This window comes from Condylura cristata, unplaced genomic scaffold, assembly GCF_000260355.1.
Source record: "Condylura cristata isolate star-nosed mole 26May11 unplaced genomic scaffold, ConCri1.0 scaffold00012, whole genome shotgun sequence".
Taxonomy (NCBI): domain Eukaryota; kingdom Metazoa; phylum Chordata; class Mammalia; order Eulipotyphla; family Talpidae; genus Condylura; species Condylura cristata.
The window spans coordinates 7626168-7644647 of NW_004567113.1; the positions used below are offsets into that span (position 1 = coordinate 7626168).

The window sequence follows — 18480 nt, forward strand, 5'->3', positions numbered from 1 at the left end:
ATTAAAAAATCAACTTCATTGTCTTTGATGGTATTTATCATATAGTAATTTCTATAAATTATTTATTATGTTCTGAAGTCTAAGTAAAAGTTGAACCCAAAGAGAGGACTTCAGATGAAAAATGACCACACAAAGACATATTTGTATCACTCAGGGGCTATACATGTGTGTATCTAAGATACAGGCACATGTTTTCTATAAAATATTAGAGAGTAAATATTTTAGGCCTTATATCTCTGTCTCTAACACTAAACTCCATTGTGATATGATAGTCATAGACAGTAATTCATGTGACTGTGTTTCAGTAAAAGTTAATTTGCAAAAATTAAGTTCATTTGACTGATAGCCTATAGTTATAGACTATAGTTATATAGTCTATAGTTTATTGACTCCTAGTAAAGTAGAAAGAATATAGATGTGATATACTCAGACAAACCTAAATTAGAGTAGGGAGTAGATCATTTATTACCTCTAAAATACTGTGGGGATAACTTAATATCTCTGGCAACACTAGTTTATAAAAATATAATTTAGATAAATGCAAGTATCTTGCCATTTTTGCAAGAATGCCATAATAAGGTAATATATTAGTATAAAGTATGCTTTTTTTTTAATTGAAGATTTAGTTTTAGAAAGACACATACTGGATAGTTTCAAAATTGAGAAAGTACAGAGCTTTCTTATGCACTCTCTGCCCCCACACATGCATACCCCAATATTGATCATCCTCACCAGTGTGGTATGCTTGTTAAAATTGATAGGTCGGCCCTCCCTGGTGGCGCAGTGGGTTAGGACGCTGCATTGCAAGCTGGCCGCAGCTGCCTCAGTACAAGTTCGATTCTCCAGCCCAAGTTTGATTCCCCAGCCCAGGAGGTGACACATGGCACTGCAGACCTCTCCTAATCCACCTGCTGCTCCCTTAGCAGTGTATTTCCTCAATCTGCTTGTTCTGCTCCCCACTCTGTCTCTGGTGACTCGTCTCACTGCCCCTGCACCTCTGGCTTGTGCCCCAGTTCTGTATGCATAAATAAATAAATCTTTAAAAAATCGATGAGCCGATATTGTCAGGTTATATATCCAAACTCTTGAGCTTACATCAAGTCCAACCTTGCTGTTGTACATTCTCTGAAGTTGGCTGAATATGATGTAGTGAGATATGACCATCATTGTAGTGTTACAGGGTACTTTCAGTGTCCAAAAAATCCTCTGTAATCCAACTATTTATCCCCTCCAACCCTAGCAACCACTGAAACGTTTACTTTTTCCATTGTTTTTCAGAATATCATTTTTGGAATTATATAGTAGTTAGTCTACTCAGATTGGCTTCTTTCACTTAGTAATATGCATCTAAGGTTTCTAAAAGTTTTTTTTTTTTTAAAGAATTATATATATAGACAGAACTGGGGTACAATTCAGAGCTGTGGGGGATGAGAAGATTCAGCAGTGACAGTGTGGGGAGCAGAACAGTCAGAATGACTGAAATATACTGCTAAGGTGAGCAGTGGGCAGGTCAGGAGAGGTCTCTGCCATGCCATGTGGGCCACCCCCTCCCTGCCCCCCCCCCAAGCTGGGGATGAACCTCATGCTGCAGTGGCTACATAGCTTCATAATGCAGTGTTTTAACCCATTGGACCACCAGGGAGGGCCCGGTTTCTCCAAGTTTTTACATGACTTAATAGTTCATTCTCTTTAGTACTGATTGATATTCCATCATCTGGATAGACTACCATTTGTTTATATATTTACTTACTTAAGGACACCTTACTTCTAATTTTTGGCAGTTATAAGTAAAACTAGTATAAAAACTTTGTGCAGATTTTTTTTGTGTGGACATAAGGTTTCAACTCCTCTGGCCAAATAACAAGGAATATTATTGTTGAGTTATATGTAAGAATATATCTAGAATTTTATTTTATTGAAGTAACAGTTTAGAACAGTCTACATGAGTCAGAACTATAGGTTTACATAATTTCAAACATGAGTTACCACACTCCTTGTAGCACAAAGGCATCCAAAGTCCTCCACTGTTATCCACTGGGCTCCCTCCCTCCCTCCACACTGTTTTTTCTCCACACCTTTCCCATCTAGTATCCTCAATTCTATAAATACATTTTCATGGTTTGTCATTGGTTTTGTTTTATCTGACCCTTTGTTTTGTTTCTTCATTATTTCATATACATGTGAAACCATCCAGTATTTGTATTTCTTCTTTTAATTTATTTCACTTAGTATTATCAACTCCAGTGATAACAGCACCTTCAGTTGCTGGGCAACTAGCAGCAAGAGTTCATCTTTTTTTTTTTTTTAAGATCTATTTATTTATGCATGCAAGAACTGGGGTATAGGCCAGAGGTGCAGAGGGTGAGAAGATTCACCTCAGATATAATAGAGGCAGAACAGGCAGATTGAATTATACTGCTGAGGGGAACAGTGGGTAGGTCAGGGGAGGTCTGCTGTGGCATACGGGTTAGTATGGCTGGGCATAGAACTCTAAACTGGTGTTGCATCACTTCATAGTTCCAGATTGCTTTATAGTTCTGAGACTTTAACTCACTGCACCACCAATGAGGCCCAAGAGTTCTTTTTTTTTTTTTTTTTAAATAGCTGCATAGGAGTCGTTTTTGTATATATACTATATCTTCTTAACCTCCTCATATTTCCTTGGGCATTTAGATTGTTTCCATAAGTTGATACTATAAATACTTTTGCAGTGAATATAAGTGTGCATTTATCCCTTCAAATGAGTGTTTTTCTAGTTCCTCAGATAGATGTAGGCATAGAATTACTGAATCATATGTAGATATATTTTTAATATACTGAGAAACTTCCATATTGTTTTTCATAGGGGCTGGACAAGTCTACAGCCCACAAACAGTACAAGGATTCCTTTTCTCCTACATCCTCACCAACACGTATAATCTCTGGTCTTTGTTTTATGAGTCATTCTTACAGGTGTCATTTGGTATCTCTTTATGTTTTTGGTTTGCATTTCCCTGATAAGTGATGATGAGCATTTTAGGCCATCTTTGGAGAAATATCTGTTTCACTCTGATCCACTTTCTGATTGGATTGGTTGGTTTTGTTCCTGAATTGAGATTTTTGTAGATTATGTATATTAGCCACATAAGGGGTTTGGAGGTGCAGATATTGTCTCCCATTTGGAACGGGGGGTCTTTTCACTGGAAGGATAGTTTCTTTTCCTGTATAGTTGTTTTATGTAATCCCAATTTATTTCTATAAATTTTTCTGTTTCAGTTGTTTGTTTATGCTTTTTACCCCCTTGAATTGTATCCCCAAAAGAGATTACTGGAAACACATTTGTGGAGTGTTTTTGCTTAAATATTTCTAAATATATGCTATAGTTTCAGACTTATATCCATGTCTTTTAATCCATTTTGAATTAATTTTTGTGTAATGTCCAAGGAGGTGATCTAGTTTGATTCTTTCGTCTTTATGTGTGTCCATTTTCCCCCTGCACCATTTGTTGAATAGAGTCCCCTTTCTCTATTGTATACTATTGTGTTCTTTGTCATAGACTTGCTGTTACTATAAGTTTGGTTTATTACTGGAGTCTCAACTCTATTCCATAGGTCTCTGTGTGTTTTTCTTCTAGTACTGGACTGTTTTTATTATTATGACTTTGTAGTATAGCTTGAAATCTGGGAATGTGATACTTTCATTTTCTTTTCTTTTTTTGTTTTTGTTTTGCTTTGTAAAGATACCATCATGTCATCTGCAAATACTGATAGTTCTGCTTCTTTCACAATTTGGATTCTTTTTATATCTTTTGTCTAATTGAACTAACTAGGGCTTCCAACTCTATGTTAAAAAGTAGTGGTGAAAGTGAATATCCTTGTATTTTACCTGTAAAGGAAGAAAATCTTCCAGTTTTTCACAATTGAATATGTGATCTTTGGATTTGTCATTTGTGTCATATATATACATATATATATATGTACTGTCCTTTAATCTGCCCACATTTTGTGAGATCTTTTTAAAAATTACATATGGGTAGTAAATCTTATCAGATGATATTTCTGTGTTAATTCATGTGATTATATGATTTTTAATCTTTCCTCCTGTTGATGTAGTTAATTTTCTTGACACTGATTGACTTTCAGATATTGAACTATTGTGATCCTAAATCACTTTTGGTTATGATGTGTGATACTTATAGCTCATTCATTATTGAATTAAACTTGCTGTGGAAGGAAATGCTCATTCCACAAACAATGCATGGCAGTTCTTTATTGATTGTCAGATTTGGTTTTTGGTCAGTTCAATAGTGCATAATAGTATTCATTATTATATTAACTTGCATTTTTCTGATAAGAGGTGATGTAGACCATCTTTACATGTTTATTTTTTTGTCCACTTATAACTTTTGTTTAGGTTTCTGCTAAGGTATTTGACACAGTTTAAATAGATTGTCTTCTTTTTATTGGGTCTTAAAAATTATATGTTTTGAATAATAATCAATTTTCAGTGGTTCTTTTAAAAAATAGGTGTTTTATTTAATGGGGGAGAGTAACTAAATTTCCAAAGTTATGTCAGAGTCAATATGAGTCAGTATCTTCCAGAAATATAGCTGTTTATCATGCCAATTCTAAGTCATTCAAGGCTTTTATTCAATGTTTAACAATAAGTTTGTTCTCCACATGATTCTTAGACAATTTTGAAATGCTTTTGATGTTTTAGTTATTTTATTGACATAGCATTACATTATAAAATTATGTAAGTTTCAGGTACACATCTGTTGACAATCAACATATGTATATATTATATTAAATTGACCATTAAAAGTCTAGTGATATCTTTGCTATATGGTTGTCTACATTTTTACAAATTTACCCACCACCTCTCCCTTCCCATCTGGTAACTAGTAATTGAGAAATTTAGCCTTTTCTGGGAAGTTCTTTATTTCTTTCTTAAACCTAGACGAGTCTTGCAAGTATATATGAGTATATATATTCATATGTATTATATGTGTGTATGCATATAATGTGTATATATTTATTATTTCTGGCTGATAGTTTTAATTCTTTCAATTTTGAATATATCTTCCATTCTCTTCTGGTTGGGGGCATTTCTGCTGAGAATTTTGATGAAAGTCTATGAGAGCATATCATAAGGTACATGATTTCTCCCCCCCCCAAGCACTAAGCACTTCAGTACTTTTTCTTGGTGTTTAACACATTATAATTTCACAGCTATGCATCTTGATGTAGAATTCTTTGTATCTATCTATCTATCATCTATCTATCTGTTATCTATCTAGCTATCTAAATCAGTTCCTCTTATTTTATAGACTTTGAAATTTAGTTCCTTTTTCAGGTGTAGAAGGTTTTCAATTGTTATTTCATTGAATATTTTCTCTGTTCATTTTTCTTTGTCTTTCTGGGATATTCATAACCCTTTTTTAACCTATGATAACAAGTAGATCTCATATAGCTTCTTTTTTTTATATATCTTACATCTCTGTATACTTCCATCTGAATCATGGTATCACAAGAACTTTTTAAAAATGCTGTTATTCTGAATTTTTGGACACTGTATTATTATGCCTTGTTATTTTATTTTTTCCCTTAAGATTTATTTTTTATTTATGCATATGCAAATAAAAACTAGGATGTAAGTGAGAGACAGAGTGGGGAGCAGAATTAGCAGATTTACTAAAGTGCACTGCTAAGGAGCATAGTATTGAGAAAGATGAGGTCTGCAATGTCAGGTGGGTTAGCTTGCTAGCCAGGTATTGAACTCAATCCATCACAGTGATTGCTCTGAGTCTTAACCCCATCCTACCAGGGGTTAATATTATCTTTTAATATTATCTTGTGTTCACTGTTTCAATTACCTAATTGGTCTATACTTTTTCCATAGCTATTTCACTCTTGATCTCATTTATTGATTTCACATCTTGAAGTTCTATTATATTCTTAGTTAAAGGTATATTCTACTTTGTGATCTTTAATTTTATTTCTGAGCTCATGAATTTGTTTTTCTGAGTTTTATATTTACTAGCTGTTCTAAGTTCCTTTGTATCACTTTGGCTTGACTTTTGAGTTTCCTTCTGCTTCCAACTTTCTTTAATATAGCAATTTTGAAGTCTCTATCAAACAAAAAGGTATATTGTTTCCTGTATTTTGGTTAGAATGTATAGAATTATTCTTTTTGATGCCATATTCCTTTAAGGCCTTAAGTCATGTGTTTTTTGTTGTTGTTCATTTTACTACTTTACAAGGTTCTGGTTTTAATTTTGTTTTAAATTGGGGTTGACAACTTAGAGAATTACTTTGCTTATCTTTTAATTTTCTAGCAAGTGGTACAGACTTAATTTTTATTTTATTATTTTTATTTCTGTTGTTTCTGTAAATACTTAGGTTGGTAGTTGTCATTGTGGCAGCAATATTATTGGACTTACAAAGGCACTCAATTAAACATTCCTTGGATTTCCCAAAAGATATACTTGACTAGAAAAAATTGGAATGGCATATTTAATTCTAAAACACAAAAGACTACTTTATTCCTCAAAACTTATCATTCAAATATGATAAAGAAAAACTTTGTTATACAAATATAAGCTAATAGAGTTTTCCACCGCCAGAGTTCAAATAAATGTTGAAATTTGTTCTTACACATGAAAAAAAAATCTTAAGTAAGGTTATAAATTGTTATATGAAATCAGAAATGAAAACATGAATAACATGAGACAAAAAACAAAGTGTTAAAGGGAGAAGAAAAGCTCAGAATCCGTATAATCAAATTATAATGAGTTGCGACAAGCAAACACAAAAAGACTATTTTAGATACAAAAATTTTGATATGACCCTCATTGTAACCACAATGTCATCCAGACATAATATAAACAAGAAATTAATGACCTTAAGTGAAGCAGTGGTTTAGATTGACTTAATATCCATTCCAAAAGAAATAAACACACACATTTCTATATCAAAAGAAATAAACACACACATTTCTTTTTTCTCAAGTGACTATCTTTTTCAACACTAAATAATATGTTGGAACACAAGACATGTCTAATGTTATGAAAATAGAGATGTTATTAAGCATTTTTTATTATGACAGTGATATCAAGTTAGAAAAAAACACATAAAAGAAGGCCCCAGGAAACCCCAAACACATGGAGGCTCAACAGAATGCCTGCAATTACTTGGTCAATTAAGAAATCAAAAGAAAAATTAAAAGTTATCTAGAGTCTAAAGAAAATAATAAAATCTAACAGAATTAATAGAGTAGATTAAAAGCAGTATTAAGAGGGAAATAGCCAGCAATATAAGAAACAATATAAATTTCAAGCAAATGATCTAACAACATCTGAAAGGAAAAGAACAAATAAAACCAGAAGTTAGTCCCTCCCTAGTGTTATCGTGGGTTGGAATGCAGTACTATGAAGCTATCTGCAATCATTGCAGCATGAGTTCAATCCCTGACCCGGGAGCTGACCCACATGGCACAGTAGACCTCTCCTGTCTCTTCTGCTGCTCCCTTCAGCAGTGTATTTCACTGCCTGTTTTGCTCCTCACTTTGTCTCTGTTGAATCCTCTAACCCCTCACACCTCTGGCCTGTAACCCAGGTCTTGTATGAATGAATAAATAAATCTTAAAAAAAAAAATTGTAGAAGGAAGGAAATATAAAAACAAAATAAATTTTAAATAGAAATCAGAATAGTGAGAGAAAATATCAACAAAACCAAGAACTGCTTCTATTAAAGGATAAACAAAATTGATAAACATGCTAACAAATAATAGAGGAAAGAAAATCTAAACAAAATGAATAAGAAATTAAAGAGGCAAAATTACAGTATATAATTCATAATATAAATAGATCATTAATCAATAGTATGGATTCTTATATGCAAAAAATATAAACAAAAATCCTCAACAAAATTTTGACATGTTGACCTAACAGTATTTTAAGAAAATCATTCATCATGACCAAGTTGGATTCATGCTAGAGATGTAAGGTTAATTCAGCATGCAAAAATCTTGCTTTCCCTGGTGGTGCAGTGGGATATAAGCACAGCAATAAGAAGCTGAAGCCACTTCAGCATGAGTTCTTCGATTCCCTTCTCCCCCGGAGGTGATCCACATGGCGAGGCAGACCTTTTCTGACCTGTCCGCGGCTCCCCTCAGCAGTGTGCTTCATCAATCTGCTTTTTCTGCTCCCCACTCTGTTTCTGGTGAATCCTTTCACCACCCCTGCACCTCTGGCAGTACCCCAGTTCTGTATGCATAAATAAATAAATATTTAAAAAATATAAAGATACCTCTTAACTTAAAAAATCAATTGATACCTTTCATTATATCAACAAATATATATACTTATATATATAAATAAATATATATGTAGATATCTATATCTAAAGATATTGATAGATAGATAGATATCAGGATCATTTCAACCAAGGTTGAAAAAAGCACTTGACAAAATTCAACACACATTTGTAATTAAAAACAGTTAATAATCTGGGAACAAAAGGAACCTATATCAACAGCATATACAGTATGATGCTACATTTCCCTAAGATCTGGAACAAAATGGAAGAATGTACATTTGCAGTGCTACTATTCAACATAGTAGCAAGTCCTAGTATTGCAATTCCTAGTATTGCAAGTCCTACCCATACAATTAAGGGAATGAAGACATGAAGACAATACAAATTGGAAAAGAAAAAGTAAAACTATCACTATTTGTATGTGAAATGATGATACAAAGTTAAAAATCTAAGACTAGCATAAAACTACTAGAAATACTAAATGAATTCAGTTAAGTGGCAGGATGTAAAACTAATACATAAAATTCTTTTGTCTTTCTACATGTCAACAAGAACTAGAAGAGAAATAACAACCTCATTTATAATCAGCCCAATAAAAAGGGTGATTTAAGTGGATAAATTTAACAAAGGTGGTAAAATATATGAACACTGAAAACTATAAGATATTGCTAAAATAAATGAAAAAAATTATAAAAATTTAAAAGATATCCACTGTTATTTTAACAATAAATATTGCCAAAATGGCCATATTATCTAAAGCCATTTATAGGTTGTATGCTACACACACACACACACACACACACACAAATAAATAAATAAATAAATAAATAAATAAGATGTCTAACAGGTAATGCTAGAAAACTTAGAAAGCTACATGCCAAAACTAAAGGGAGGAGGAAGAGAGGGAAGGAAAGAAAGAGAAGGTGAAAAAGGAAGAGTAGAGCATTGACTGGAATGAAAAATGCTTCTATGAATAAATAAATCCATGCAGTATTCTGTATTATGCTTTTCATATTCTTTGGGTAAATATCTAAAAGTGGCATTATTGGATCATAATTTTTTTAAGATTTTATTTATTTGTGCATACAACTGCTAGGGTACAAGAGGTGTTGGAGGTGAGAAGATTCACCAGAGACAGAGTGAGCAGCAGAACAGGCAGAGTGACTGAAATCCACTGCAGAGAGGAGCAGCAAGCAAGACAGGAAAAGTCTGTCATGCCATATGGGTCACCTCCCTGGCTGGAGATTAAACTCTTGCTGCATTGGCTGCAGATTGCTTCATAGTGCTGTGGTTTAACCTGTTGTGCCAACAGGGAGGGCCCCTATCTATTTTTATTGTTTGGGGAATTCCCATGTCATTTTCCCATAGAGGTCACCTCAAATTACTTTTCCACTCAACCACTCCGAGTAGTTGAGTTTTTTTCATTTCTACATGCACTTACCAACATTTGTTGTTTCCAGGCTTTTTAGTCTTTCTCACCTGTGTGAAGTGATATATTTCATTGTGGTTTTGATTATCATTCCCTTTTAGTAAGTGATGGAAATTTTTTCATTTACCTGTGGGTCATATGAAAGTCCTTCTTGGAGAAATGTCTATTTAGGAGTTTTGTCCAATTAAATTTATTTTTTTCTATTGAGTTATATGATTTTTTTCCATGTAATTTGAAAGTTAACCACATGTTGGACACATGAGATGTAAATATCTTCTCCAGTTCATAGTTTGTCTTTTGGTTTTATGGTATAAAAATTTGTTTAGTCGATATAGCCCCATTTATTGGTTATTTTGGTTTGGGTTTTTTTAAAATCTCCTACTGTTGGAGGTGAATTCTCAAATACATATTTGAGATTAATTTTAGGATTATATTTTTATGTTTTCTTTATGTATTTTATGATTTCAGTCTCCTATGCAAGGCTTTAACCCACTTTGAATTTAGTTTTGCATATGGAGTGTAGGTAATAATTGCTAGACATTCATGTTTAAATTTTTTTGGTAGGCTTAGGAAATTATCTGGTTAATTTGTTTGTATTTTGTTTGTTTTGTAGTTCTCTCCTCCTTTCTCTCCTTCACCTTTTGGAATATCCATTATTCTTATGCTTTCTCCTCTTAGAGAAAATTCTTATAGAGTTTCTTTGTTTTTACTAAATCTTATTATTTTCACTTCTTCCACTTGAGTCATTTGTTGTGTTTCCAGTGTCTAAAATCTCTGTGAGATTTAAGTAGACTTAATAATGCTTTCCCTTTTTATTCTAATTTCATCCATTGCCTCTTTAGTATCTTTTCCTTTTCCTTTTTTTTTTTTACCTTCAGTTTGTTTAGGAAACTATTTTTGTTCCTGGATCTGTTTTCTTAGATCTTGAACCTTCTTTTCTGTGTTTGGTTTTTCTGCAAGGTCTTCTTTTAATTCTGTGATTGTTATACTCATATCTTTGTTAGGTCTTCAAATCCTTGTTCCTTAATATAGTATCAGACTTCTAGCACTTCGTGAAGCTTTTCCATCTTGTAATCAGCTGTCCTTACTTTCTAGTTACATATGTTGCCTTCTTTGCTTCTTTTTGGATTTGGGTGCTATGTCATTAGTTTTGTTATCTCTTTAGACAGCATGTGAGGGAGGGATGGGAAGTTGAATTCTATATACTCAGTCTTATTCCATGTAGAGAGATTCACACTTCCTCTTCTTGCCTTTCTTCAGAGCAAGCACTTCATTTCTTTGCAGACCCATGTTCCTGGGCCCTGCCATCACCCTCTTGCCAGTCCTCTCTGTGGGCTGAAGCTCCCCTACTTCCCTGCTCTTACTACAGTCCAGAAAGGTGGGAAGGGGCTCTACCATCACTCTACCAGTAACCGGATTATCCATGACCAGGAGAACATTCCCAGGAGGGAATGTACATGTGGATCTGCACTCTCCCCTCACTAAAAGGTTTACTAAACTTTTTCCATGTATCACACTGCCTGTATCTTGTCCCCAACTTGTTCAGTTGATTATAATTACTGGCACCTTGGCCATGTCTGTGTCTCTTCCTGAGCTACCAAACTCTGTGGAAAATATATTTGGTGCAGTCCCCCTTCATCCTCAATGACCTGATGAAATTTCCTGTTAACAAAACTGAATTTTTCTTACTTGTACTATGGAAGAAGTTTATCAAAAGCTCCCTGTTCCACCACGTTGTGTCTGTACTCTGATAAAGCTTTTATTGTTTTGAAACCAAAATTATCTTCTTATTTTGCACCAGTGTTACCTCAGCCATTTCCTTCCATATTTATGTTGCTATTAAAAGTAGAGGCTCTGGGCTCTCCCTGGTGGTGCAGAGGGTTAAAGCATAACACAGAGGCTAAAGCCACTGCAGCATGAGTTCAATCCCCAGCCCAGGAGGTGATCCATATGGTGCAGCAGACCTCTCCTGACCCACCCGCTGCTCTCCTCTGCAATGTACTTCATAGATCTGCCTGTTCTGCTCCCTACTCTGTCTCTGGTGAATCCTCTCACTGCCCCTGCACCCCAGTTCTGTAACCGTAAATAAATAAATCTTTAAAAAATAGAAGTAGGACACAAGGGGATAAAATTGTATGATAAAATCTGAATCATGCCAAAACTCATATTAGTTTTGTTTTTTTTTTCTTTTTGTTTTAGTGATTACTGTCATATTTTAGATTTTTTTTGCCCATGAGAATATTTGTATATGTGGGCTCAGTGAATATTTATTTTTTGATTAGTTGTGTTAAAATTAACTATTTGGCAGAATAATAATTGATATAGGTCAGTTTTGAAACTTATTTTTTCAATTTGTCTTTTATAGGCTCAAAAACAAAGGAAGGAGTGGTTCACGGTGTGACAACAGGTAAGCTACATGGTGCTTATATCCAGGATGATATTGAAACCATCTAGTAATCAGTACAAGCTCAGTAGTATCATTCAGAATGTAATTGTAAATAACCACTGCACCAGTGGAGGGGCTTCTAGATGTTACAAGGGAACGGCAGCTTTGTTTAATTTTAATTATTTGTAAAATGATTTTAAATTGTACATATTTACTGGAAATAGATGAAATACAAGATAGTAAGCTGTCCAAAATGATGACTCTGAATTGACTAACCATGTTTAGTTTATAGTGCGATAGCTTGTAAGTATTGTGACCAACTTAATGTTTAGACAAACTACTGGCATGGATCACATAAGGGATGTCTTTTTTCCAAAGACAGGAAGTAGTATTTTGTGTAGAATACAAGAAATATTCTGACATTAAAAATTACAATGGCTATATTTTTAGTGATCCAGGGGACATTTTAAGAAACAGCTTGGGATTATCAGTAAATAATTCATTGTATTTATTTAATTTGACCAATTTTAACCAATAATTTCAGTAGATAAATAAGAAGATTAAAGTAAATAAATAATAACATGACTGTAAGGAGGATAATAGAGATAGAATAGGAAGATAAAAGGAGAACCAAAATGTGGTAATATTAAAAACCTATTATCTGTAGTTGAGTTTCATATAGTATGTGTTCTGATCTTTCTGAAAGCTACTGTAAAACAGGAGATGTAATCAGAAGTATAATTCATCTGATCAGAAAGCAGGAATTATAATAGGGTTTGTAACAGCAACATTTTCCTATTACTAAACTTTAGCATAAAAATAGGAAAAATCAGGGTTACAACTATAAACACTGGAGTCAGACATGATTCTAATTTCTGCTTTCCCCTCACTGGTTCTGTGATTTTCTTGAATATTCATAACCTCAATATGATTTACTTCCCTATGTAGTTTTTATTTCTCCTCACCCTTCAATTAACTATGCTATGTGTAAATAAAGGCCTTTTGAAGTTGATGATTAATGATGTCAAATCACTGTCCTTACACTGTCCTCCAATCTGTTGGGCTTGTTTTATCCTAGTGGCTGAGAAGACCAAAGAACAAGTGACAAATGTTGGAGAGGCTGTGGTGACAGGGGTGACAGCAGTTGCACAAAAAACCGTGGAGGGAGCAGGAAGCATTGCAGCTGCCACTGGATTTGGCAAAAAAGATCAGTTTGGCAAGGTATGGTTGCTTTCAGTTTATATTTGTGAGCTTGTGAGATCACAGTGCATTTTCATGCATAGTGGAAGCAGGAATATGAAGCTAACTTGGGGGAGGGCTGACTACCTCACCTCATACAAAATGTATGTGTATGTTACACATACATTAATATATTTTATGAGAATTAACTCAGATTATATCACACAAATGGTAAAATATCATTATTATTTCATTTATCTGAAGGAAGTTGACAAAATGAATCTTGTGATAAATTCCAAGAGGAAACGTAATATTTTAGAAAGAAAGGGTGCTTACATGTTAGCTATGAATCTCAGAATTTTTCTTCCTTGAGATATAACAAATATCTTTAGTCTTCTATATCTTAATTTTCAAAGTGAATATCTTGTACTTGATTTCTTTCTAATGCATGGCCTATTTAGTGGCATATTTGCTTGTTCCATGAACATTTACTTCCAAATACAAGTCTGTGGGAATGAGCCTTAAAATGCTATAGTAACAACATGTGTGTGTGGGAACTTCTGCTTCCAAAACACAAACAGTGTAGACCAACATTACCTCAATAAAAATTTAAAATATGTATACCAACCAGAAACCATAGTTTGGGGGTGATTTTGAAATTCTCAGAATAATTTTGACTTTAAATTTCTTGAGACTCTGGTAAGTGTGCTGAAAGTATATTACAACTTTCATTTTTCACAGAGCAAAATACAAAATAAGATAACTATTGCAAAATTAAGTTTTAAAAATTTCTTGACTGTAGAAACAAAGCTTTTTGTGCCCTGGGTCACAAAATTTTGATAATGTCATAAAAGCTATGGAAACACTTACTGGAAAAATATATTCTCATATACATATACTAGCGTATGCAGTGAACCTTTGAAGTCTGTCAACAGATAGGGTCCATTATTTAGAGCAGTCTCCTGTTTGTGCAGTGAGGAAACAGAAATGTCTGAAGAGGAAATAAGTAGCCCAGAGTCACATAGCTCACATTAGCAGCTTGGATACTCATAGTATTTTATTCTTCTATATAATTTCCCCAGCCACATTCTCAATGTTGAACTTGTTTCAGGTTTTTAGAAATTTAATTATGGAAAAAGGAACTTAAATGGAGAAATACTAGGAAACCAAGAAAATATGTACCATCCCTAATTTGCCTCAGTAAGACATATGGTGTAAATTTGCAAATAAATCTTTAAAATCATTATCTCTTTACAAAATGCTTTTTTTGCTCTTCTAAAATATTACTGTTTATTTTAGTATTTTATAGTTGAAATTAACATTATAGGACAAAATTAGCCATTAGGTGATAATTTCTTTTATGGGTACTTAAATGTTCTCACAAAATTTCTAAAATGAGAATAAAGTCATAAAACCTAGATATTGCAGCTTAGTTATGGAAGAAATACATTGATCTGGGAGTTAGAATGGCTTATTTTCATCCCTGTTCTATCTCTGGATGCCCTTTTGTGTATCTTTTGACTCTCCTAAAATGAGGGAATTATCTTAGAAAATTGTTAAATGCCAATTTAGCAATAAAGTTCTGAGTTTCAACAAGTAACTCATGAAGAATAGTCATCATGGCCATATTTGTGGAATGCCAAAAATCTAAGAAACTTTAAGTAAAATAATTGAAATTTTTATTATAAAATTTGAAATTATTTAATTACATCATTCAGAATGATAAAAATGATTATGATAAATTTAAGCTATTTTACTTTTTAAACAGAAATTCTCATTCATCACTTAAAAAGGGATAATGTCTCACAGTGTGCCAGAAATTGCTAAATAATGAAGATGATGACCAAATCTTACACTGTTTTCACTTCATTGAGCTTATTGTTATTAATTGTAATATGTGATACAGTACAGTCCATAAGCTAATGACTTGTAAAAGCTGACTTACATAGCTAGTATGGATATAGCAGTAAGGGAGAGCATCATAAAGGTTCCCATGAAGAAGTGATGTTTAAGTTTAGCTCTAATAAATGATGATCATTAATTTGTAGCTGACTAGTATTCCATTGTGTGGATATACCACATCTTCTTGATCCAGGTCTCTGTAAGTGAGCATTCAGATTGTTTGCATGTCCTAGCTGTTCACTAGGAGGTGAACAAAACATATTTCAGGTGAGAGCAATAGCGAGAGGACATCTCATGACAGATCAGGAGAAAATGACTAGGACTAGCCAGAGAAAAGAAGGAGGAAAATAGTGGAGTAGAATGCATGGCCCATGGAGTGTTGACCATGCTGATAATATCAATTTTTATAATCACAAAGAGTATGCAGACCAAGAAATACATGGAATAATGTTTATCATTATGTTTCATAATGGAGATGGAAGTTAAATTTACAATGGGGAAATATCAATAAGATTTTGTAGTGTGTTTCAGAAGCATAGAGAATTGGGGGAAGGGATGTAAAAAACAAGGCTACTGGCTATTAGCTCATAGAAAAGCTGTGCTTCTATTTATGTTTGTTGCCTCCATGAAGGTCAGGAGCACTTTAAGAGGAGTGACTGAGTTGGTTTTCAACCTCCAGAGTCCATTTGAGGGCATTTGACTCATCACTCCATGATTGATGAAAAGGTAGACCTCTATCCTCTAGTCACCCTCTCTTGCCTCCCCCACTGTTGTTTTCTTCTTTAAACCAGGGTTTCTAGTATCCCTATTTTTCCTTACTAGATAAGTTTATCCTTGGGACATGCTCTTTGCTGTACTCTTTTGCTTACTGATATTTAAGAAAGAGAGGACCAAGATTACTAAATATTTTTTGACTATAGGAATGAAGTCATACTTAGTAATAACTTCTAATTATAAGGTATTAAAGGACAAATAAGTTAAATTTAAAAAATTGTGTTATTAAATATTATTTGTGTCTCTCTTTAACACATCACACTCATATATCTCCTGATCTATATTTTTACATGTGTGTTCACAGAGGTTATTAGACTTACAACTGATTACTCAAAGATTATTCATTTTTTGGCATAGTAGAAACAGGCTACAAATGCTTTGACAGAAGTACTCCAGTTTTTACTTCACAATAATTACATTGCTCAGATGAAAGTTGTTTCCCATTTCTAGTGAACACAAATAATCTGCTTATACCTGATGATACTGTATTAAGAAATTAATTTTAGTAAAATCTTCTGTAGAGCCACAATAGTTCTAATGTACAGCCAGGCAGCCAGGAGCTAGAATTTGCTCTATACTTACCCGCAGCAGCACTTTGAATGTGGCTAATGATCAGATAAATCCTTGTTGAACAAGTGAGCATCTCTCTAATGCTACAAATTCCTATAAAAGTCTTGGATTCATGGTGTCCTTGAGATCTGCATTTTGTAATTTCCTGGATTTTATAGCAAGGGAAAATCCTAAGTGAACTATGAAAGCACAGCATGGTAATTAGTTCAGCACCCAGCTTTATTACCACATCCCAGTTAGAGACTGATCTACATGAGATTCATAGATTTTGTACAAGAACTGAGGTTGAAATAGTCATAGGCTCATATGCTTAAAATATTCAGGTTCATCTGATTTCTTTATTTTTTCTTCAGAATCTGAGTAAATATAGTAAACATTGCCACTTTGGAAAAAATGTATCATAAACAATTTTTACTATCCCCATCACAGCTGTCTATGAGATGCTTATATACCAAAGGAGGTATACCCCTCAGTCCTCTCTTAATTCAAATGAGGATAGGTGGCCCCAATGTGTACAAGATCAATAAGACTAAGCAGGAATGAAAAATGTCAGCTTTGACATTTTGAGGTCCAGGTGGAGTGATGACATATTTACCTTGAGAAAAGGAAATACCTTTGGATTGTGGATATGGATATGTTTTTGTAACATATATTCATCACAGGAAACAAATGGATTTTGATAGAAATGAGGGACATATATACTTTCAGTAAATATATTTTAAATTGTGCCCATATACTGTGAAATTATTTCACCCACATAAACAATAGCTATAATATATTAGCTGGTTAGACATAGGAACATAAAAATACTCTACATGATTTCTAAGACGAATGGTTACCAGTGGTTAATAATCTGTAAGATGCACAGCTTCTCAATATGTACACGACCACAAATCCAATTTCACCATTCCAAAAATGAATTGGGATAATAATTTTGTTTACTAGAGAAATGTATTTTGAATGTGATATGACTGCTTCAAAGGACAGCAGCAAACAGCTTTAAATCACATTGTGCAATTGACTTATACTTTAAAAAATACTGAACTTGAATAAAGTCTGCAGATACAGCTAAGGAATAATAACCACACTTTCATGAACCCATATTCATTCTGAATGTGTTAAAATCTACTGTTAATAGTCCTTCATATGCTAAGATAACATTTTCAATAGTGATTTCATTAGTCAGATACTACTCTATGTTTAGTGATTTAAGATTTAGGTGTTAGGTTTTTTTTTTTTTTTCTATTACTATCTGAGTCAAATTTCCACTTTTTAGTACAGTTTGTTCCACGAAAAGCTGGAAAAATAATATAATTATGTGACATAAAGGATATATGGTATTTTTGTATATTGTGACATATTGTCTCACCCTGAAGTTTAAGCGATAATCAACTTATGTCTAAAAAGTAAGAAATTATTTGATATTTATCTCTTCACATATAGGGTTTTCATTTTCCAGTTTTATTTTTTTTTAATTTGTTTAATAATAGTTTAAGTTTTACATCATTTTGTACATTTTTTTATCTCAATTGTAATCCCCGTGGTTTTTCCATCACCGAGTCACCCATGTGCCATCACTATAGTCCAGTGAACTTCCCTCCCCATCCCCCCCACCCCCCATTTTTTATTCCATTCCCCACTCTACCCCCACAAAATGTCTCTGGTATATGGCTGTTCATTATTCTTATTATTTTCTTGCTTGGTACATTATACTCCTGCTATGAGCAAAACCATTCAGTATTTTTCTTTTTCTTTCTGGCTTATCTCACTAAGCATGATCTTTTCCAGCTCCATCCAAGTTGCTGCAAAAGACATGTGTTTCTTTTTTTTTTTTGGTTGCTGAGTAATATTCCATTTGATATATGTACCATATCTTATTAATCCCATCGTCTACTTTTGGGCATTTGGGCTGCTTTCATGTTTTTCCAATGGTAAATAAAGCA

The 18480-nt window shown here is 33.5% G+C and overlaps 1 protein-coding gene across 3 annotated transcripts in view; it reads left to right on the top strand.

Moving 5' to 3' along the window:
* The window catches only part of SNCA (synuclein, alpha (non A4 component of amyloid precursor)), a 119160-nt gene that overhangs the window by 3520 nt on the left and 97160 nt on the right, over positions 1 to 18480 (top strand). For all 3 annotated transcript variants that reach the window (XM_012724281.1, XM_012724280.1, XM_004681122.2), the window contains exons 3-4: positions 12092 to 12133; positions 13191 to 13333. In XM_012724281.1, the coding sequence (XP_012579735.1) occupies positions 12092 to 12133; positions 13191 to 13333 (185 nt within the window). The remainder of the gene's footprint in view (positions 1 to 12091; positions 12134 to 13190; positions 13334 to 18480) is intronic.